This window comes from Copadichromis virginalis, linkage group LG12 (genome assembly GCF_057382275.1).
Source record: "Copadichromis virginalis isolate Kocher_CV1m ecotype Utaka linkage group LG12, C_Virginalis_male_GT1.1, whole genome shotgun sequence".
Taxonomy (NCBI): Eukaryota; Metazoa; Chordata; class Actinopteri; order Cichliformes; family Cichlidae; genus Copadichromis; species Copadichromis virginalis.
In genome coordinates, this window is record NC_140629.1 from 37,670,297 (window position 1) to 37,695,511 (window position 25,215).

At 39.8% G+C, this 25,215-nt stretch overlaps 1 protein-coding gene across 1 annotated transcript in view; it reads right to left on the reverse strand.

Moving 5' to 3' along the window:
• The window catches only part of rasgef1ba (RasGEF domain family, member 1Ba), a 126,763-nt gene that overhangs the window by 91,556 nt on the left and 9,992 nt on the right, over positions 1–25,215 (reverse strand). The window contains exons 2-3 of the mRNA XM_085476404.1: positions 12,372–12,419; positions 1,398–1,451 (exon numbers count right to left, since the gene is read on the reverse strand). Coding sequence (XP_085332530.1) covers positions 1,398–1,451; positions 12,372–12,419 — 102 coding nt within the window. The remainder of the gene's footprint in view (positions 1–1,397; positions 1,452–12,371; positions 12,420–25,215) is intronic.

Consider the following 25,215-nt stretch of genomic DNA (forward strand, 5'->3'; position numbering starts at 1 on the left):
GCCATGGCATCAACAGACCTTAGAGGGGAGGTATATTTATGGTGTGAGTATTGTGAGGCCTTGGACTCGGGGGGGAAACAAAAACAATCGTGGCAGCACCGAGCTTGTAACTTTTAATTTTACAGCAGCAAACTTAATTCACTCATGCACCCTGGAGCAAAAAGAAATAAACAGTTCATCCTAAAAGAATATAAAATGTACAACAATCGCAACACAGACTCTAGAATCAACACAGTAGCATCTAACAGACTTTGAGGACTTTACTGACCAAGGCTAAGATAGATCACAAATGTGACACAATGCAACAAAGCTCAGTGTCATCACTGATCTACAGAGCACCAAAAAAATAAGTTAGTCTCGTACTTTTGTCCTCCCCAAAAGCTCATTTAACCACAGCAGTTATGTTACAGGGACATTAACATATTTGTTCAACCTGGGAAAGAAAAAAGAAAAAACTTGAACCAGGATCTGAATGAAGACTGAAGAGTTCTTTGTTCCTCGGAGCAGCTGAAAGACTTGGCCACATTCCCCCAAACCAAGTGCCACCAAACATCAATAATCCAGTCTGGCATTGGACCAGCTTTGACTCTTCACAGTATCAAAGGATTTAAACAGTTTTTCATGATCAGGCCCTCCAATACCTGTGAATCAACAGTAGACCGCCCACCCACCTGCTGCAGCCCATTACTTAAAGGCTGAGAAAGGCCTCCAGACAGAGCAGGGGGATGCTGCTTGATGGTCACACTGCACATGGGCGCTTTGTACACAGGGCTTAAAGGGAAGCTTTTATTGTTTTCTGATAGATGGGTAATGGATGAATCCATAAATCTGTCGGCTTCATTTGGTGCCACTGAGCTAAGTAATTAAATAACTCATGTGCCAGTTGGCACAGGACACCACAGACTCCCCTCCCTGATAGATATAGCCAGGCAAACAACTGCGCGCCGTAATCATTTCTTTTGTTGCAGCTTAATTGGTTTTCTGAGGTATTTGCAATTGCAATTTGCATTACACGACAAGAGTGAGATCAAGGAAGTCTTTGTATTTCCAAAAAACACGGTATCATCAACAAAGAGACAAGATTCTTGCCATCTGCCAGACACGGGACTGCTTGAATAACTTGATTTTTTAAAATGTAATAATTTGGGGGAAAAAAACATATTCCATCATATTTAGAGGGCAAGGCAGCTCTGAAACAATGTTTTAAACAAGGCACACACAGGCACACGTATGCACACACACACTCAGACATCTGCTGCTGCTTTTTGGGAATTTTTTAAATCAGGAATTTTCAGTTTAAAGAAAACACCCACACCCACACCCACACACACACACACACACACACCTTTGCAGGCATCATCATTTAGCTGCTTGAAGATGATATAAAGGTGACTTACCAGTCTGTTGTCCAGCACTGCTCTCTCCTTAGATAATGTCCCAAAAAAGCTTGGCTGGAAAAAAGAAAGAGAATTATGTTTGTTTTTTCACTTTCATGGGAACTTTTTGAATAAACTTTTTGTGTTTATGCTACTCCTGGTCTTGTAGCTCAGTTTATTAATGAAATATTATTATTATTATTAAGTCTTTAATCCACAATGGGAACTGTTGGGGGAAAACTCTGTAAAAGACCCAGGAGAAATAAAGACACAATGAGACAAGATCACTTTTTATGCTTTAACGTGCACACGGGTAAGCTGTTCAGAACAACTCACAACGTGTACAGAGGCTTGGCACTTTTTATAGGAAAGACAGTGAGAACAGGATAAGAAAATACAAAACAGATAAAATAAACAACTCCATATGTGGCGCTAGTCTCGTCAGCAGAGAGCTGGGAGAAAGCTGTGAGAGATAAAACAATCTAAAACAATATGTCCCAAAACAGTATGTCTTTGCTGAGAAAGTCTAAAAAGATAATTCTAAACTAATCTAACCATAGACAAAAGGGCATGCTTGCACATTTAAAAGAAGGTAAAGAAACATAGAATCATTTTTCCTGTAACAGGAACACTTTGTAGTGACTGGTCTTCTTCAACACTATAAGTCATATTAGCCTTCTAAATAACGGTCTTTGCAGTCTCAAACACATCTGCCCGACACAACTGAGGGAACAAGGTAAAACAAATAAATCCTTGGCACAAAGCAGCGTGAGCTCAAACCTGCTGAGCTGCAGGTATCGTAGCCGGAGCAAACTGAGGACACGGGGGAAAATAATGATGCTAATAAAAAATCCAAATTTATTATAGTGGGACAGGTGCCTTTGCTGAGAGTAATGGTAGTCATCTGCGTTTAATGTGGATCTGAATGTGGGCGGCACGTACGGGCTAATTAAACCCGCAGCTTTAAATACAGAAAGAGCCAACAGAGCAGAATAAAGTGCTTTCCTTTGCAAGTCAGATGATGACCCGATGCTGAACAAGGAGAGCCACAACTCAGGGTGTTCCTTCAAGCAGTTATAATCCACACACACACACACACACACACACACACACACACACACACACACAAAAACATGTGGATTACAAGGAACAGGCGAGCTCTCCTAGCCAAGGATATAATTAACCGTGTTTGTCCTGGCATTCACACGCAACGAGATGAGACAATAGATAAATATTTCCTTTCTGTTTACATTGAGGAATTATGGAGAGCAAACACGAGTGATTTTACAGTCTGCTGATTGAGCTCTCTTGTAATTTGCATCCAAAAATGTGAATTTTACAAATAAAGAAAACCCCGTGCTAGAAAAAAAACACATTATGCCACCATTTCATTTGTAATAGGTATTCCTGTACGCCTTAAACACACTGAAGTAGAATGCCACAGAGCCCTGGGTAGAAACGAACACTCAAAGTTTGAAACCTTCCTTTTTTGTTTTTCAATCAAAGTGAAAAATAACTAAAAATGGCCCTGCAGTGCCCATTTACTATCAGGGTGGGCATTCACTCAACCTTAATCTCCTCAAGTTGAACACTGGCAGGATTTCTGGGTAAAAGCCTACAGCTGCATGCTGTTGCATAACACAGCCCTATTAGCCAACCTGTTTCCCTGTGACACAGAAACAGGAAATCAATGGGAAAGGTCACTTTGATGTTTGATTGCATGTGCTCTTGCAAGAAACCTTAAGCACTAAATGCTAGTTTCAACCATATCATGTAGAGTTAGAAAACAGGAAAGGATCTAGTTGCTGGAAATGACTTGTTTGATGCTATAATAATGTACAGAGAAAATCCTCTTAAGCCATATTAGCGAAAAAGGGATTTAACTGATCAAATCCTGGAGGTTGGGAGCGTTTGCATTATCAGGCCAGAGGATCGAGAGACATGTTTCACTAATTCTGAAGATAGCTCCTTTTACCATATGAGGTAGCGTACAGAAGAGTTTGTTAGCATGAGAATTTCCCAATCTCAGACAGCAGTTCAGTGAGGGTGGCGTCCTGCTTTGGCTGAGGACTAGAGCAGGGCGATATGTCCAAAAATATTTATCATGATATACATTTGAAAATTGCGATAACAATATAACTGACAATATAATTGACACTAGACAAAATACTTTACAACTCCACAACTTTATTAGTGCAAAAAAAACAAAAAACATCAATGTATTTGTATTAAAGTTATTTAAAAATTTTACAGTGCAAATGCAAAAAGGCATTTTTTTTTAACGGTACGATATGGCCCAGCCCTACTGAGGACATTTGTCTCAACGTGACGATTGTAATCTCAGACCTTTCTGATCTTTTGTTGTGCCAACGTAACACTGTAGCTGTTCCTCCATATCACTTATCCTTATTAGTTATGAGGACAGGCTAAGGGTGGGTTCTATGAATCATTTATGGGTTGGTGCAGAGACTAATTGAAATGAAAGAACAGATTGTGGAAACAGTCATTAGCCCAGTGTGCTTTTTAGGAATTATGTAGGGGAAAGCAGTGAACGTGTGACGGCGGGGTGCGCCGGTGTGATGATGAGGTGGACCCAGGAGCAGACACGGTGGGAGACCAAGTTTCAAAACAAGGCGAGCCTTTATTTGGGTGATACATGAATAAATCAAACAACAACAATAACCAAGACTAGACTATGAACTAAACGTAATTATTTTAACTGTGACTGTGACCTTGACTATGATTAACATGGGGGTTACATAGGCAGACGACCTGACAACGAGCAGTAAGAGACAAAATGCGCACATGAGGTGATCAGCTGACACAAACAAATCATAATGACACCACAGGGGGAGTGTAAGACTTTCAAAATAAACAGGAAACATGACGGGACGCAGACGTGACCCGAACTTGACGACATGAACCACGCAGACATAAAACATGACGGATAAGACACACTCAACAACAAGGGGAACTTTAACACAGGAGAAGATGACACAAAGGAGTCTAAATGAACAAAGAACTATAACTAGGCAACCTAGGAGCTAAAGACAACAAAATGAACCAAAACATGAAATACGAATATCAAAATAAAATGAAACACTGGGTCAAACGATCCAGGACCGTGACAGAACGCTCTTCAAAAGAATCAATTAAAAAATAGTCACAGATTTCTTTTAAACAGCCTCAATGTTGAGAAATCCGATTAAAGTCAAGTCTATTAAAGCTCGTTTCTGTGGAAACAACAATGTATGGCTTTACAAAATCATATTAAAACTGCATAAACATTAAGACGAAGTTCAGCTGTGGATAAAAATGCAAAGCAAAACGGGGTAAAAAATTAACTGTTTCAACATCATCCAGCATTGTTTAACTGTTTAAATGCAGACTCATAATACTAGTAGATTACTTTGTCACAGGGTGAGGGTGGATATCTCCTCATCTTGTGAGTTGTAGTTGTGATTTGATCACATGTCACTGTTTCACTCTCATTCAGATGGTCGTAATAAAAGTTTTAGCAGGACGCCCTGAATTCCTGCTAACTTAGCTCATCTTTACTTGGACGCTTCAGAGCTAAAAGCTTTGACCACATCTGGTGTTGCCGATGGGTGTGGTCAGATGTGTGTTTCGGAGCATCTGTAATGATGTGCAGAAGAGCGCTGGAGTGAGATGTTAATCTACAGGATTACAACAAAGGCAAGTTTTCAGAACAAGTATCAATAAAAGGCCAGTTTAACCTGTTAGTTAGCGGAGGAAGCAATGCTAATATGCAAGCAATCGTTTCCTTATTAACCTGTACAAACAAATTTAAAACACCTACAAATTGGATACAACATCAGACTATTGAATTCTGAATTGACTGCACAGTAAAATGAGAGATTGTGGTCACGTGTGGAGGGGGTCTTCTAGAAGGACATCAACTGTAAGTTTAATTTAAGCAAAACAGAAGCCTGTGTGAAAATCTGAGTATCATTCAGGATTGTTTTAATGCTTCTGCTGAGGAATGATGGAAGATAGCAAGCAAGATGGGAGAAACAAACCACAAAAGGAAGAAAGAAACAACAAAGACCAACAAAAATCAAACCCTGTTCTGCCACCTCACTCATTAGATAATTGCTTATGAGACTCAAACCTCAAAGTGGTGCTTCTACCTTTGACCTGTGACTTCTTCTACAAAGCAGGTGAAGATGAGACCAAAGGAAAAAGGAAAGCTGAGCTTTTATCTTGATTACAGGGTTGCCTGAACTAGAAGTGACCTGCTAAATGTGGACTTGTATGTTTATTATCAACCAGAGACCTGGAGCTTTTGACCCAGCTGACCTCTACTGCCCATCCTAAATGATTAGTCCCACAAAGTACACTTGCATTCTCCTGCTGCTCTCCTGTCAAATGTTGTTAAACTAACTCATGAAAGATAGATAGAAATTTTAAAAATAATACATCTGTCAGACCTCCACAGAAACTGCGGTTCTTCTAATACCAACTTTCCATTTAACTCAGACGCTAAAATTCCCAACTTCATTTATGAAATATAGATGTTTACAACCTGCTACAACGTGTTCGTTTACCATTCTCCAATCTAAGAATAGTCACTTCTGACTAAAGACAAAGACACCTGCTAATGTTGCGGTATACCAATGGGTCAATGTCTTTTACCATCTTGGCAAACTATTTTTATGATTTTGCTTATTTTACTGATTTCTTTTTTCTTTTCTTTTTTTGCATTGTTTTCTATGCCAATGTTGTTTTTTTGTTTTATGTTAGGTCTATCACTCTGACAAGTACACAAATCAAATCTAATACTTTTTACATTTGATTTATTATCATATTCGACTGGTTGTTGTAGAAAATAGATCAGACTACAGTGACAACAGGTCTGGTGATATTAGTCAAATGTTAACAGCTGTTGCAAAAAGTAAATGTCCATAAAAGGAAGCTGCTGCGTTCTGACAGGTGTTGTATAAGCTTGGAAGCCAAGCAGATGTAGTTCAGTGTTTGGACAGGAGGACATTTCACTGCAAAGAAACTTCACCTTATGTAACACCAACAATCACAAAAAGGATCAGGCAACTTCTGCCAGCACAGATTAGCTCAAGTGAACACGCTAAAAAAACAAATCTGCAAAAAAAGCTCGGTATCTTGCACTACAATAAAGCAGCTGCTGAACTCATCTCAGCTGATCTTTTTTATGTCGTCACATTTTCAGTTCTCGGTTGCTTGATACATTAACTAATTTCTGCCGTGTGAGTGATTTGTTACAAAAGTTGGTCAAAGTTTATGTAACTTCTGGACAGCTGCCCCTGCCCTAGTTTAAAAAGACTTCTTAGGGCTTGTGACTCAGTCTGTCACTCACCATGAATCAGGTCATGAGCGAATCAGGCCACAGACGCTGAGCGATTGCATAAATATAGCCTGTTGTGTTATTTTGATACAGGTCTGTGATCGACTGCTTCAACTGCCATGTAGGCTTTAATAAAAAATATTATATATTATATATATTATAAATCCTATATATACACACACAAGTGCACTAGAGCAAATTTAAATCTAAATAAAAGGCACACATTTTCATTAACATTCATCACAAAATCTCTACAGATGAATAAAACAATCCACTTAAAGTCACACAACAGATGACGTTCAGGTGAAAACACTGCACTTCAATCAGATTTGTTTTTGCTGAACTACATGAAAAAAATAAAAATCATTAACATTGAACTAAAAAGAAAAACCAATGTTGGAAAGTCCAGAAAAGGATTCAACAACATCAGTACTCAAGTAAAACTCACCACTGAATCTTTTGTTGTTTAAATCACATCTTAATAAATTAAACTGTCCCTGGTACCAATTGAATTGATTCATGTTATGTTGTTCAGCCTTTAACAACTTAAATCAGACCGAGGATCAGTTCTTTCAGCTGAAACCTAATTGCAACAAAAAATATTTAGTCTATGATATAAAATGAAACCAAAGATGAATAGACAGTGTTTAAAGTTGAGAGTAATCTTGTAAGCTTTATTGCAGTGATGGCATGCACGCTGTGGGCATGAGAGGAAGCTAAAGTAAAATAAGACCTCTATAGGAAGTAGATTTTTTCAGCTACGAAGGAAAGCAGGTCAGTCCTTTGGAGTTACTCCCCAATTCAGACTTCCAGGAAACAAAAACACTGAAAAAGTAAACCTAACATAAAAGTAGCCAAATAATGGTTTAATAATTTAAATAACCTGCAATGTGAAAGACAATGCATCTCGGAGTAGAACACATTCTACTCAGTATAGACAGTACTTTGCTAATTAGCAAAATTAGGTTAGCCAGCTTGCTGCTACATATATCTAAGATAATTTTTCAATCATCAGCCAAAAAGGAAAGTCGACTTACATGAAGGGACCTTTGTTTGGTTTGGGGGAGATTAAAACCATATCCAATTTATGTTTTTTCATACCCAACTCTATGCTAGCTTCCCTTCCAATCTGCAGTAGCTGGAAGCTAAAGATGGGATAAGGCCAGAGTATCACCTTTTTAAAGCCCCGAGCAGCTCTAGAATGAGTTTCTTTATGCTGATGACACCAAAGTAATCTTGGGTGTGTTTTCCAAAGATGAACGTATAGTGAAGGAACAGCAAGGCTCATGATATAAAGCAACATAGCGAAAGCAGCATTACAGGGTCCAAATGGAACTGGGTCCCTCGCGTTTATTGATACCGTTAGAAATGGCAGGATGAATTCTTTAGCTTAAAGAGCTAAGGCCTATTTCGAGCACTCAGTCACATGGTTAAAAAAAAAAGCACTTCACAGTGCAGAGACTATAAAATGCATGCAAAAAGATTGCTAATCTTTTTATGTTTTTTTAACTGTAAAGTCATTAAATGACAGATTTAAATGACCAGGGAATTGTGTTGGCCCCCCTATTCCTGCAAAGCAGCCCTGACCCATCGAGGCACTAGACCCCTGTAGGTGTGCTGTGGTATCTGCACCAACATGTTAGCAACAGATACTTAAAGTTCTGTAAGCTGCAAAGCGCGGCCTCCACGGATCAGACTTGTTTGTCCAGCACATCCCACAGATGCTTAATTAGATTGAAATCTGGGGGATTTGGAGACCAAGTCAACAACTCAAAGTCATTGTGCTTCTCAAACTCTTCCTTAATCTGCATTATCCTTCTGAAAGATGCCACAGCCATCACAGAGTACCATGAAAAAGTGTACATGATCATGTCAAAGTAACATACAAGGTTTCCCAGCACAACATTGCATCACATTGCTTCTGCCAGCTTGCCTTCTTCCCTTAGTGCAAAAATACACCACTATACAGATGCTTAAAATATTTCTGCATATTTTCCACAACACTACTCAAACGTGATGATTTTTGAAAAAAGTATAAAGTTTGTATAAAGTTTGCACTCTTGTGCTTCAAACACTGCAAATGTAGCTGATACTCTTTACACGTGATTCTGACTGATAAACACTGCAGGCTGTACTGGGACTTGTCTTGTGATGTGAACCCAGTAAACTGGTGTGAAATGGTCATTTCCCATGAAATACTTTCTCTCTCCCTGCTGCCTTAAATTTTGTGGGTTCATAAAAGTTTGTCCTTTTTCCATTTGTTTGTGTTTACTACTAAGCATAAGATAAGATAACCTTTATTAGTCCCACACGTGGGAAATTTGTTGTGAAGCATGTGAAGTCATTGGTCTGCAGAGTGTAACAGTAGCAGTTCTGTACCCACTGCCCCAAGTCTTTAACCCGATCTGTACTGAAAACTGGTTCTAAACGTTGTGTAAGAGCTGAAATGTCACACCTCCTCCCCATTTCCCCTCCAAAGCGTACCAAAGTGTCACAGCAGGTCTGAGCTTGTTAATATCTGCAAGTCATGTTTAAGTTCATAAACTCCTAAATGAAACGATTTCCTGTGGGCTACTAACAACACCTTTAATTACTTTTATGGGGGGGTTTCGTTTTCACTTTCATTTGTTGTGCATATTACTTTACCAGTGTTGGATCCACTTGGATCCAAGTAATGTGAATTTGATTATCAAACTGTGAGTATAACACTGAGCAGATGAATGTGCCAGAGCAGACTCATCCACAGATACTTCACAATGCACCACCTACACGTGTTCCCTTCAGGTGGATTTCAAAGAACTACAACTTGAATAACTACTTGTGGCTTCTGATGCCTGCGTCCAAGTCCATAAAATCACTGCTTAAACCTTAAACCTAAGGCCTGCAGTAAAACATTCCTTACATATATATTCATATGCCAATTCACTTCAATTTCACGCATACAGTATAACGTCAAAACTTTGCCTTCTTTGATCTGCACTTCCTTTTTTATTTGACAGGTGGTATGAAAGCCTAGCTTAAAACTATTTCTTGCAAGATCTAGAAATATATTCGTGTTCATGTACAAGAAACTTTCCACAATTTCACAACATGTTCCTTCACATTTCTGTGAAACACTGCACTGCACTTTTGTGCCACGGACCGGTTTAATGTCAGACATATTTTCACAGACCGGCCTTTATTAGTCCTTTATTTATCCAGGTAAAAATCTCATTTCCAAGAGAGACCTGGCATCATGGCAACAAAAGCCACATACCACATAAGTATATAACATTTAAAACAAATACAACATCCCATACCAACATGTGTAAAATATACAATAACAGATCAAATTAAGAGTACATTAAAAACAATCACACTGAGTAAAAGAGTTGTTCTCTCGTTCCTTTAAGACAGACTTAAACTCTCCCAAGGTAACCAATTCTGATCATTTCAGTTCCTTCTGCAGATTATTCCAGGAAGCAGGGGCAGCGTATTTAAAAGCCTTTTTCCCCAATTCTGTTCTGATTTTTGGGACAATCAATTGTATGATATTGTGAGAACAAAGGCTGTATTGGTTGTGGTTTTTACACATATAAACACATAAATAAGATGGAACCAGCCCAAGCAGAGATTTATAGATAAAGATCAACCAATGGGAGAGTCTGCAAAAGGTGTCGCGGATAAATACAACCAAAGAAAATGATACGACCAAGACAAAAAGGGTGGTATTTTGTAAATATCATAATTAATGTGAATTCACTGTGTAACTTAATTAGCAGCGTCCTCCTGAAATGCGCCAACAACACTGAGAGTAACATCCTCCTCTCTGTCCCTTAATGCTCTCTGGTCGCTATGGTAACGCGTAAATATTTCTTTCAAAATAAGACACACGACCACAACACGGGAAAACACCCAGGGAAACAGAGTTAACTATAAAAACCCTGAAAACCATAAGTTTCACACACGAGCCTCAACTCTCGCAGCCCGGTACCAAACGACTCACTGACCGGTACCGGTTAGGGACCTCTGCTTTAGGTGGACTTTAAGCGTTTTATCTAGTTTACACTCTCTGTCAATTTAGAAATACCAACAAGCCTACCATGCATGTGCTTGAATATTTCACAGTACTCTGGTGGAAACTCATGCTGGAACATGATAAATGTGCAAGCTCTGCACACATGTATATGTAGTGGTGCATTATACCCTTTTTTATTTGCTAAGCTTGAGCTTTTTGGCATACAGACATGACAGTGCAGTAGTCTTCTATTTTTACTTATTTTGGAGAAGAAAAAAAAGAGGTAATTTTTACTAAAAATCTGAGAAAACTTAAAAACCCAAACCAATGTGCATTATGAACGGCAACTTTCTTAACAGGGATTTAATTATTCCATGTGGATGTTCTGCTCATGCAAGTATGACTTCTGTCAAAATTGTTATTAAAGTATGATTAACCACTTTTTCTGCAAATGGCGTGACAATCTTAAGCAGTGGATGTAGGTTGTCACTGGGCTGTCATCTGCGCGTGTACTCACAATCATTCTTGGACGTAAAAAAGCCACCATAAAAGAATAATATGTCACAGCCACTCCAGAGACTTTTCAGTTTCTGGCCGAATAAAAATAAATCAGAGTGCTGACTTCATACTTCTCAAATGATCGATGCACAATGTCTTTCTTCTGCTTTGATCCTGGATGAGGTAACTGCAAGTGAAACCAACAAAGCCCTGAATGCCCAGTCACCTCACGGGGGCACACGGTGAAACACAAACCACCAGATTACAGACTCATTCAGGTTTGTTTCATACTCACTAGACTGACAAAGGGAATTAGGAGAGAGTGCGAGATGAAAGATGTGTTTGGTGGCATTCTCAGACAGCTTGTGATTAACTGGGAAGCACACGAAGAAGAATGAAGGAGAGAATTAGGCCATTAATGTGCTCAAGTGGCTAGATTGTTATTTACATGCTGTACGAATAACATGACTAATTTGTCTGGTTAAACAGTACACGCTGATTTGTACAGATGTAACAGAAATGAAAAAGACTCATTTGTGCTAATTAAAGGTTTCTGAATTTAACGTTGATAGAAGAGATAAAGAGAGGATGATATGGAGAATAATAAGATGGAAAAAGGAGGGGTGGGCTGCAGTCAAACAGAGAAGAAAGATCAAAGCAGAGGCCATCGGTGTTCACTCCCGCAAAGACACACTATGCATGTGTGTAAGTGTGTGTTACACCATCTTCAAAGATATCTGGCAGTTAACAGAGTCTCCATTAACCACAGAAGTCATCAAAGAACTTTTAAATATCAAGAGCAAACTTTGGGTTTCATCTGGAGCACTTCCCCACAGAGCTGCAGTCCAAATAAATTACACTTTGTGATGTTAACATTTTTTGGGAAATTTTCATAATGCTTTTGATAGAACAGATATGATTGTAGTAAAATACAACACTGCTCCATGTAAATCTGTACGTGCTCGGATGGTTTTTATCATGTGATGTTTACAGCAAAGTTATCAGCACGTGTTGTTTTGTGTTGGCTGAGCCAACTCGGTGGCATGTTTTGTACAGTCAGCTCTGTGTGTGTGTGCACTCCCTATTCCCACAGCATGAGGAACATGGAGAAACAAACCACAAACAATAAGTGATTTAAGCGTTTCATGTGTTTACCTACCCGCTGTTTGGAGGAAGGCCTCATTCCAAGATGGGGCTGGCTTCGACACTGCAGGGAGGGGATGAGACAAAAATATGATGATGAATCTCAAGAAAGGATCAAACAAAATATTGTTTTATATCACTAAACCACAGCATGTTCTTCTATTTAGTTTGCTATATGCAGACTTTAACAAAGCTAAAATGGTTTAACAATAAAATTAAAAAGTAAATTGTGTTTCTGCGTACAGTATTTGCCTTTTTTGATTTAAAATACCTGAAAGCCTTTTCAATATTTTACACAGAAGCAAAGGACAACACAAAACAGATCCACATTCATGACACCAGGCATGTCCAAAGTCTGGCCCAGGGGCCAATCATGGCCCTAGGTCATATTTTTTATGGCCCTTTGCACTTATATTAATAAATAAATTATTATTTATACCGCAAACAGAATTAATACATGTAATTTCTCTGTTCACTTCATGTTTCAGCACCATGAGAACCCATTGGGTTTTATGCACCCACACAATACACAGCCATGAATGCTGATGAATGATCTCCTTTCAGTTTCAAAAATACATGAAGGTGATTCCCAAAGTCGGACTTGCGCTGGCCCAAACACAAACCAGTGTCCTCTTCAGTCATGCTTCTGTGATTGCTGCAGATGCACTAAGCTACTATTAACCAAACAGCAAGCTGGGCAGCAGTAATAACTTGGAATGACGCAATGTGGAAATTAAAGTTTTTCATTGCTATGACTTTAATGTACATCAGCCCAACTAAGCTAAGAAGGCCCATCCATAATGCCAACATTGAAGTTGTAGGAGTAAATTTCCAAAACCACATGAAAAGAACTGGTTTGCTATGAGACTGAGGCCCTGCCCACACGTGCATAAAAACAAGTTTTTATCTCGTCTTGGCATCCAGAGTTAAACACAACACAGGTTCCATAAATATTGTGCATCATTTAACACACCGAACACCAATATTAGAAACAGTGAGATAATAAGGGATGTAAAAAAAAAAAAAAAAAAAAAAAAAAAAAAAGCAAAAACATCCTGCATATTTACAAGAATTTAAGCTTTTATCCAGTAATGGCTGACTTTGTAATCTGGATGGTTTACACCTTGAAAGGTGTAAAAGAAGTTTGCAAAATCAGCCAACTTCACATTTGGCATCAATGTTTCAATTTCAGATTTTTGTTGCATATCACAATTCTTACTTATCAGTGATGTGCATTCATTTAATAAAAACAAACTTCTCCCACTGATATTCGATACACTTTGAAACACTGTTTCTGCATGTATGGTATTCATACTGTTGCCCTTCAGGCGCTGGCATCAGCTTTCACTCATTCTAGTGACCACTAGCAGAGTGCCAGTAATATTACAGTTAGACTCATGATCCCGACAAGAAAGCTTAAAAAGCGAACAAAGCTTTAAAAAAAAGACTCGAGAAGGCAACTGGGTTTATTCCCTCCCGGCTGTCGGCTAAATGCTGCAAGTGCAAAATGTAAATGAGTGCATTTAAACTGCAGGCATTAAGACAAATGTAGCCATTAGTGGTATTTAAAATGAACATAGAGTTTCTCACAGAGGGGACGACAGAACAAGGAATCCTAATGAGTGTTTAAAAGGCTCGACATGAAGCTCCCAAAGGAGTTATTTACAAAGGAAAAAACTCAGGAGCACGATAATGAATTCCCACATGCAGAGAAACACACACACACACGCACGCACGCCCCTCAAACACACACAAGCGCACACATACACGCACTGTGAACACTGACAGACATTATTTGATCTAGAGATTGAGATTTTTTTATGTGAAACACACACAGTCAGACTTCCATAAACACCACTACCCACATGCACACAGAAAGCCTTTTCTCTGCTGCAGCAAAGATATTGTTTGATATAGAGTCTCACTTTTCCTTAAATACACAAAACCAACCTCTCACAATCAAACCTCAGATGATTTGATGTAAGAACTTATTGTTTCATACCCAGAGCCACAAAAAGCCCACGCTCACACAGGCACACACGCACCTTCTAACCAACAAAGACATCGTTTGATCCAGAAGGACTGAAACCAGGAAGCAGCAGTAAACCTTCCAGAGAAGGAGCTGGCTTTTGTTTTACAAGCTACACCGTCTGGAGATTGTGGGGACATTTGAGAGAGAAGGTGTGAGAGCGTGGTTAGAGAGGCGATTGGTGAGTGAGAAGGGTAAAGGTGGCTAAACGATACCCCTGCAGATATCCCCCTGAGACCCAGCCTACTCATTTATGTCCTCTGTTGTGGACACACAAATCACAAAAAAGTTAAACTGAGACATACATAAACTATGTTTTCTTCCTAAATCTAACCAAGTAGTTAAACTGAAAATACAACAAACGAGTCTAAAAATAATAATCCCATGTGAAAAATCAACTGTATTCTGATTCTGCTTCTTGAGGCAGACTTAGTCTAATGAACAGAAAAAAACTGAGCTCTACATTTAGTCATTATACAAATATGAGACAGTCAGACAAAGAAAATCCGATTATTCCGAGGCTGAAACAAATGAAACGGGGTTTATTCTTGGTTTCCAATACCTGACACTTTTCCCTTTTTGCTTTACTCCTGCAGATGATTGCCGTGACCTTTAGAGAAATATTACGCTGCATAGAAGAGAGAGACGCGGCACCTATGATTGAATGTCTTTTTGATGAAAGCAGAGGGACGAGGTGAAGAGGCGGGACGGAGAGGAAAATGAAAACAGAAGGACAAGACGGGGAAAATCGCCTTGCGTTCTCTCCGTCTGATCACAAGCACAGTGCGACGTTCTGGTTCTGACATTTTAGCTTGAGATGTCTCATCCATCTTCTGAGGTTTTTGCTGGATTGCCAACTGTCAACTATCAGCTGGAGTGAGATCAGGTGGCGAGTGTGGGGGGGTTGCAGTTTTGTGGGCTTTATGGGTAGTCCGTCTATCACGTGTGTCTTGTAGACTTGGAGAAGACTCACGACCAGCTTCCAGCTGCGGGGTGTATTATGGGAGCATGGGGCTCCAGGCCTGCTGCTAGACCATCACCTTGTATAACCACAGTGAGAGCTGTGTCCACGTGCTTGGCATGAAGGCATAGTCAGGGTGAGGAGGGCATCTGTCAGCTGAAACCAACAACACTACTGCTTGAGAAAGAAAGATAAAAAAAAAACAAAAACAAAACAAACAAAAAAAACGCTTCACTGTCAAATTAGCTAAGTCTGATGTCAAGGTAACAGCGGTCTGCGCTCTAGAGCTGCAATGCTTTGGTCACATTACACCATATTTTGCATATTAATCTATACGCCCCTCGGCTTCCTTGTTTTGTGACCTCAGTAAACACTGATGGCTTTATGGGCTCAAATCGATCGTTTCAAGTCAAACCAAATACAGTAACCATCTTGTAAATTATGCTGTTTTTTCTTATGTTCCCCAGCCCACATAAAACACCTGGGCTCTTTACTATGATTGCATTCCAGCCTATCAACTCGCTGCGTTAACCCACAGCTTCCCCTGCACGTTTACATGAAAGAGGTGGCAGCAGCCACCCAATCACAGTTATTGCTAAATGCAGTGGTAAGAATGTGGCTGATTTTTTGAAGGAAGATGAAACTATGGGAAAAATATGAGGAGGTTAAACACATAATGCAGACTGAAAGCAACCCAGCAGCAGCAGATGACGCAGCCGTATGAGTGCATGTGAGAGGAAAAGCACTGTAAATTTAATGTGCAGTTTAAGTGCTCTGATCAGTAAGACTGAAAAAGAACCACTGTACTAATGAAGTACAGCCTATCTGAGAGAGGGGAGGAAGGAAAGCCGACTGTGTAAGTGAACAGATTCATGGATATCACAACTCCATCATTAAGACACTAATGGGTTATAAACAAGTATTTAATTAAATTAATGTTTACAGACCATTTTAGTTTTTATGTTCCCAGCTGCAGACTCAGTGGTGTTGAACAGTCTGAGAGTATAGAATAAATTCAAAATCAGAATTCAACAGTATGCTTAATTTAAGTTTGATATAAAGTCCAGCTGTGCACAGATGTCTGAGCAATCTTCCAGGAATAGTGACACTATTTTCTGGAGAGCTGATTGGTCACTAGAAGGTGATTTCATACCTGTTGATCTCTAATCTGAAATTCTGCTTCATAGTACAGGCCTCTTTGCTACATTCTGCTTCTTTCATGAGTTCCTTGCACCAATTTTCAAGGCATTTTCTTGCCGCTTGTGTAACAGTATCTTACATACACACCTCGGAGTTATCCAGAGCCAAAAAAGCTTAACTGCTGAGTAGAAAGACAGTTTATCGAAGCTTGTACTATTGGGCTTGTGCTCATTAGAGCAAATAAACCTCAAACACTCACACACTCTTGCATGTTCATGGTTTTAGTGTCATATCTGTTTGCAGATTTTGACTATCCATCCATTCGCTTCCGCTTATCCTTTTCAGGGTCGCGGGGGGCGCTGGAGCCTATCCCAGCTGTCATAGGGCGAGAGGCGGGGTACACCCTGGACAGGTCGCCAGTCTGTCGCAGGGCCAACACACAGGGACAGACAACCATTCGCACTCACATTCACTCGCACATTCACACAATGGCAATTTGGATTTTCCAATTAACCTATCCCCTCAAGCTGCATGTCTTTGGACGGTGGGAGGAAGCCGGAGTACCCGGAGGGAACCCACGCAAACACGGGGAGAACATGCAAACTCCACACAGAAAGACCCCGGCCTGATGGTGGAATTGAACTCAGGACCTTCTTGCTGTGCGGCAACAGTGCTAACCACCGTGCCACCGTGCTGCCCAGATTTTGACTAGTCACAAAAAAAAATTTTTTCCCCACAACACTCCTCTCAGCCTTGAATCTCACTTTGCACAGCATTTAAATTTTCTCACTGCGTGCACGGAGGCTTGAGGTTATATTAACATGCACATATTGACGAGAGACCCCCCCTCTGCTATTGTGCCCATCTAGAGATATATAAGTGCATATGTATGCAGTAGCTGTTTTGGTAAATGGTTCTGTGTGCGAGACTGCCGATGAGGCCTTGTATGAGACGCTGTTGTGTGCATATGAATGGCAGGGGGTATCCTCTTCCTGAATGCAGAGTGCATCCAGAGTATCTCATTGCTATTCATGTGAATGATTCTCCTGGAATCAAACAGCAGCCAAAAGCATATTTGCACAGAGTTAAGATGCATGCTACACTGGCAGAGGAATCTACCAAAGAGTTTCCTCCAAAATGAATTTTGCTTCACCTCATCAAGTTGCCTCATGTTTACAATGCAGCTGTTAAAGAAAGAAAAGTGTAGCGCTCGTCGCAGTTTTTAGGGAATAATTTCTGCATATGGGATTTCATTTGTCATCCACCAACTTTTCTCTTTGAAAGTTCAGCTACTGAACTGATTAAGAACATCAAAGCTAACTCAAACCTTCACCGAGCCCATCAAGTTTCTGCTACTGCAGTTTGATTCATGGGACGTGCTGCAAATGTACAACTGAACTCAGCTTTTACAGCAATTTTGGTGGTGTTGGAACCCATCTTGGCTCATGCAGGGTGGGAGACAGGGTAATCTCTGGACAGCTTGCCAGTCCACATCAAGGTTCAGCCCAGTATCGTTTCAATTAATTCTCAGCAGAGTAGGAAACATGAAACTGAAATGAATCTGATTACATGAATATCAATCTGAAAATGTGCCTTTGAGAAGCTTCGCAGACATGTAGCGTGTGTTTAGCTGTGTATAAAATGTTGCATCAAACCACTGACAGAATATTCATGCAGGTATTCTGTTGTAAAATTGCTGATTGCCACTAATCTTTGTTGTCAGAGAAACAGGGATGAGGGAGTCTTGTTAACATTACACCTCAGCTGTGGTTTCCCTACCCCAGGCTTTCTCATTTCTAGGACATAAACAATAAATACAACCTTTTCTACAGTTAACCTATTAGCTGTTAATGCCCAGGTCCAATCAAATGAACCGTAACCCTAAAGAAAGGTCTACTGAATCTACTGAAGTTAAATGAATATTTTTACATAGCGGGAAGTGTGAAGGTATCATACTTCATTTGTATTTACTAAAACCAAGCTTGAAAGGGCAGCATTGCAGAGGTCTGGAAAGACAAGAGAATATCACACAATGAGGATCTCAAGATCAAACCCCTTCCAGGTGAACTGAAATCACAGACTGCAGGACCACTGAGCAAGGCACTTTGCCCCCATCAGCCCAGCGACCAGCAGCAGTGACAGATTGCTTATAGAATGAGTGGCAGCTGGTGACGCCCAAAACTGCCGTGTGAAACTCCTCGTCTCTCCATTCCCTGACTCAGTATTTCCTCCCCTCTGCCCTTCCCTTCCTTTCCTCGTCTCCTTATTGTCTCTCCTCTCGTGTCCACGCTGATATAAGCAGCCTGTTTTTGTGCAGGTTCCCCCACCCGATCTGACAAAGGCCTAGATTTCTGACCGACTGATCAAAAAGAGATTTGCCCTGAGCCAGATAACATAATCCCAACCAATGAACACTCTCTCTTTTATATTGTGTAGCTGTTACAGCTGTGTAGCTTCACATCCTTAGTTTATTCTACAATATTACCAAACAAAGTGAATAAATGGCCAGTTGTCCATGTGATAGTGTGAATCTGCATCATTTCATCTTCTCCCAACCATCAGCAGGCTCATTAATTCCTTTCTCTACCGTAAAATATGTATTCTGTACCATCCGAGTTTAAACACAGACCATGTTTTCAGTTGTAATTTGCCTTCTGCTGATGCTGCACCCCACTCATTATTTAATGAGTACAATAATCCACTCTGTTCTCATATGAATGTGTTCCTTTTCTTTCCCGGATCAATAAACAGGTAATGCAGTCGTGGATTTAATGCTTGTTTTGTCTGCGAGTCACTACCACAGTCCTGCCTTCACTCTTTCTGGACCACACGCTGGCATTAATTAAGCAGCAAGCAGCACTTGGTTATATGTTACACATCGCCCCCTTGTGGTCACACCATCAGTTGGGAAACGCATAGTTGCCTTGCAAAAACATCCACATCTCTTGCAGTATGCAGATTTATCTGCTATTACTGTCCAGTATATAATTATAGTGGGAGTGAGCTGCACAGCTGTGTGTGTTAATGTGTTCAAAAGATTGCGTTCCCTGTCAGTGAAGTCTAAAGCTTCCTCTGCTGAGATTCAGTTGCATGGATTTGTTTAATGTTTAATTCCATGACAGTAATTATTTCTGACAAGTCTTTAAAAGCATGATGTTGGATATGAATCATGTGGTTACTGGAAACTGGAAAGTGATGCTAGAATAACAGCATACGGTGGACATAATGGAAAGTGGGGGGAACAACCCACTCTGTGAACGTTTTAGGAACTCTCACATTGCTATAAAAGATACAGCTCATTTACTTATGTTTTAAAACAAACCAGGAATGTCTCCGATTTTTATATTAATCTGAATGTTCAAGTGACAACTGGCTGGTTAATAGTGCCCACTACAGATTGAAATCACTGTGATTTAAACTCGAGTGTGTCTTATGTGGGATCTTTTGGGGTCGACAACAATTTTGGTAGTTGCTGTTTATTACCCTAGAACAGTGGTTCTCAAACTGTGGTACGCGCACCACTGGTGGTACGTGGGCTCCCTCTAATGGTATGCAGGAAGTCTCCAAAAAAAATTAAGATTAAATAATATAGCGTGTTCTGATTTAGGGATTTCTGAAAAATTAAAACATCCAGCTCTGCTATCACTTCCAACATAAATGAAGACAGGAAACTAAACCGCAGTGACGTTTGTAGGGTTACTGAAGTTGGACTAGCTGGTATATAATAATGTGCTACATGGTTGCTAGCTACACAGCTATGGTTAGCATAATATAAGCACAGTGTAGCTGGAGGATGAATGCTAATATAAACCAAGAGAGGCCGACAGTGATCACTGACTGTTTTTAGGGGCTTGTTCAGATTAAATAGAAGATATAAAGCATTAAAACATGTTAAAAACACAACAGCCTTAATAAACGCAGAGTAGTTTGGACCCAGAAACAGGGTTCATACGTCATCACTTAAAGATTGGATATCCCACCTGCTGTGAATGTTTTAATGCAGTACAGTTGTTATTATCACTCGCCACATCCTGTTTATGACAGTGAAAATAAATAACATTCATATAAGAAATAAAATTGTCTCGTGTAAACTGTATGTGGTGTTAAATAGGCCTATACTACTGTACTTTAATGTCAGTTATAAGGGTGGTACTCTAAGAGACATATTTTATGAGGTGGTGCTCATTGTGAAACGTTTGAGAACCACTGCCCTAGGAGCTCATCTTGAAAACACCACCCCATCATCTGCTCAGCTATGATGCTCCTCTGCTACACGTGCTGTAGACAGTACTGTATGTAACGTACGTGCTGCTCTGATGGTCAGACTATGAAACCAGCACTTTGATACTCTGCCTTATTACAACCAAATAAAAGACAGAATGAAACAGACTAAAGAGATTAGACGAAAACAACCTCACATGAAATCAAGAGAGCCTGAGCTCATCAGGAAATGCTGTTCCACATCATTAGCTTTAAGCCTCGACTTTGGAACAGCCACAAGCTTCCTACCCGTTGGTCCAAGCATGCAAACGTCTTCCTACTAGGGTTCAACATTTCTGCTCATTAACTTCAAATCAAAATCAAATCAAATCAAATCACTTTTATTGTCACATCACATGTGCAGGCACACTGGCACAGCACATGCGAGTGAAATTCTTGTGTGCGAGCCCCACAAGCAACAGAGATGTGCAAACACAACAACACAAACGAGCAAAATACAAGAATGGCCAACCTGAAACTAATAAATATATGTACAATATATAATAGTGTATGCATTTCTGGATGTGTATACTAAATATTTTCCTACGTGTGTGTGTGTGTGTGTGTGTGTGTGTGTGTGTGTGTGTGTGTGTGTGTGTGTGTGTGTGTGTGTGTACACATTTTTACAAATTAAATAGTAAAAAAAAAATAAAAAAAATAAAATAATAAAATAATAATAATAATAATAATAATAATAATAATAATAAAATATATAAAATATACAGAGTTGAATATGTGCAAAACAAGTGGCATTTATATACAGTGTGGAGTGCATAATGTTGAAGTTCCAGTAGAACTTAGAGCCAGACTCACATGTGCTTTAAAAGTGACGCGTAAATCATGTGTCCTGCTTTGCCCACCTGCAGACATTAGAAATCTTCACTTTATCTACATGGACACAGATAAATAAATATAAGAAAGGTGTGAAAATCATGTTCAGGTCAATGAAAAAATAATGGGGCAAAATGAACAGAGCAGAAAAAAGAAGAAAAATTAATGTTCATGAACAGAAATTAATGGGTTCAATTTTGTGAGACAGCTTCAGATGGGTACGGTTAGTTGTGCTACACTGATGCTGACTGTGTCGTCGAGCAGTATGCACTGTTACTCACTCCTTTGAGGAATAATAATATTAATACTTTGTTGGGAGGTGATTCAGCTTTTGTCTTTGATAGGCTCCCAAGCCTCATAATTCAAGAGATCCAAGGTAATCCTAAATATAAAAACTTTAAAAAGCCTCCATCACTATGACAACCATTAACATCGGTCTAAAGATACTGGGCAGCCTTTACTCAGCTTTCATTTACTAAAAGCAAATGGAACTGAGTTGATGTTCTGCCATCAGTATTTTCTTTTTAACCATTCCACATTTTAACCCTTTAGTTAAAAAAAGCTTTTACTGTTGGTGGATTTATCTTTACTTCTAGTTTTTAGCCTGAATGATGCTTAAAAACTAAAAGCCTAAAATCAGTCTGCCACCAGTTCCCAGCTCTGGTTGACTAAAACCTTCTTAATGTGTTACAATATCACATTTGTGGAAAAGCCACGCTCATTTGGGTTCAGTCTGAACTTTGCCTCCTTCTGAATGTCACTGTTTATGAAATGCAGATGCCGGGAGAGGACAGAAAACTTTTAAGTGGCTGTCAGGTTTTATGGTTTGGATCAGATCATGTTTTCTCAGCTCGCTTTGCTTCGATAAGAGGCCTAAAACATTCCCGTGCGCAAAGTCATTTGAAACGCATTTGCAAGGAGTATATAATGTGTTTGGACTGACTGTGCACGTGACACCATCGCTTAAAGGAAATCACGGTTTTAACACAACCATAACAAAAAGTGAAAATGGAGACATAAAGGATAAGTCATCAGCACAGACTCACTTAGTGAGACGTGAGGCAGATATCGTGTTTCACTGCAGTGTCATTACTAAAGTGCATCACAGTGAAAGTTCCTTATGCACAAAGACAGACATGCATCATGTGGGGGAAGCGCAGAACTGATGCTGCGTCCCAAAACAAAGTCACAATGGCAAGTGTTTTCAACAAAGCAGGAGAAACTCCACAATCAACAGTCCCACACGCCATCAGACTGTTTAACTCCTCCCTGGAGGGGAGAGGGAGGGGAAACAGGAGGACAAAGGAGGGGGGAACAACTAAGCTGTAGTGCCTCTTCACCTCACTGTGCAATACCTTTTGTGCAATACTTTTGTAAATAGTCAACGGTGCAATAGACTCAATACTTGAAATGTGCAATTCACTTGTATTTTTATTTTTATTCCTATTTATTCTATTTATCCCCTTCGTATATTTTATTTATATTGTCTCTGTATTTATATATATATATGTGTGTGTGTGTGTGTGTGTGTGTGTGTGTGTGTGTGTGTGTGTGTATATATATATAATATTCTGTAACTCTGTAACTTCTGTCGGTGCTGTGCTTTTTTGGAAATCGAATTTCCCAGAGGAACCCACCCGAGGGATTAATAAAGTTCTATCTAATCTAATCTCAATAAATCACAAACATCACTTAAAATACTAAAAGCTGCTCACACAACCGTGAAGACTCCGAGCAGTCGTTGCTGATGATTTTTACCAATAGCACATGAACTCGTTTACAACCTGTTCTATCAACAGTCTTCACCTGGATTGTGAAAAAGAGTACCAGCCACTGGCCCCACACCTGTGACCCGGTCATAGGACATAATATGAAAGATGAATATAGCTTCCAGGTCTGAAAAGTGAAGCCAATGGGGACGATTTTTTTCACGTCTATGGGAAAACATCCAGACCTTGATCCTGACCTCTGTACACACTCTCTGGGTAAGTTTATGGGCTCATTCAGACATTTTCTTCCTCTTATCCAGCTCAGAGTTGCAGCTGTGCTGGAGCCTATTTCACCTGTCACTGGTTGTAAGATGGAGTATAGGTCACCAATGGCAGGGCTAACGAGGAGATACAGACACCATTCACGTGTGCTCACGTTCACACCTACACACAATTTAGTATCATCAGTTACACTAACAAGCATCACAGCGGGAGGAAGACAAAGCACCGATGGAGAGCACACAGTCACGGGGAGAACATGAAAACTCCAGCAGAAAGGTGCAAAGGTGGCCAGGGATTCAAACTCCGGACCTTTAAGCCATGAATAAAATGTCAGAAAGGACGACAACACAATGCACACTTCTCGGTAAACGGCGTTGGTCAAGTTACTTGAAAAAGTAACTAGTTACTAATTACTGATTACTTCTCCAACAAAGTAATTCTGTTACTTTAATGATTACTTGTTTTCAAAAGTAATTAGTTACTTTATTACTTAGTTACTTTTTAAAAACATGATACACAACCTGAACTTATTTTTTCTGCATAATCCATCATATCAAACTAAATCAAATGAAAAAGTTTATTTTTAAAAATTGTTTCATTCGTTTTAATCTTTTAACTTTATGCACATTGCATCAAGCAAAAAACTTTAATTATATGAAACTGTCTTTGACTTAAAGAATTTTAACATTTAAACCTATTTTCTGCATATTCCAGCAAATAAAATAAAAATTATCTTTTGTGTTTACACTCAATAGATGCAAAAAACAAATAAAATCAAAGATTCAGCAGCACTACGTCCTGTCGCTCTTAAATCTATTGTCACCTGTTTAGCAGGAGTGGGGCAGGTGGAGGTTTGCCCGGTGCTGCAGCGGTCATGTCAGTGGGGGGGATCCGGGGATTTCTCTGTGAATGTCACATTCCCGTGGCAGCGTGCAGATTTGAAGTTTAGTTTCTCGCTGTAGAAAGACACGCAGAGTGAACAGCGGACGCTAATGTCTTTGTCCCTTTTTACGGAATCAAACTCAAAGTAATGTGAGTACTTCCACGCTTTAAACGCAGCATGGTCGTACTCTCTCCCGCACTCACACGTCTGTTGCTGCCACGGACGTCGCAAGCTCGTAAGTCATTGTCATGAGACACTCTCACAAGCAAAATCACGGTTTAGTAACGCAGTAACGCAGTGTGCTTATGGGAAAGTAACAGTAATCAAATTACTTTTTGCAATAGTAATCTGATTACTTTACTCATTATTTGTCACGTTGTCCTCGTGCCCGTGCAGATTCTCTCCAAGACTCCAACAATCCAAGTTTCTCCTGCCATCCAAAAACTGTGGTGGGTTTTAGGCCCACGCACTTGCAGCAGAGATTCTTCATCTCAACACTTCACTTCCTGGTTAAAGAACAGTTAAAGTGTATATGCACATCTTTGTTTCCTTATATGCGAGTCTGGTCAATAAGGTCAACTCACTGCAGAAGACAGTAATTCAGCTGAAGATAGCTTTATAGCGCCACGTCAGTCAAACCCAGCTGCTAATCAGCGAGGTCTTTTCCTGCGTGCCAGAGGAACGACTGTGTTTGATGAAGACTGTTATCAGAGAGCCTTCAGCTGCGTTTCCTCCCAATGTGCCAAACATAAGAGCGACCAGCTT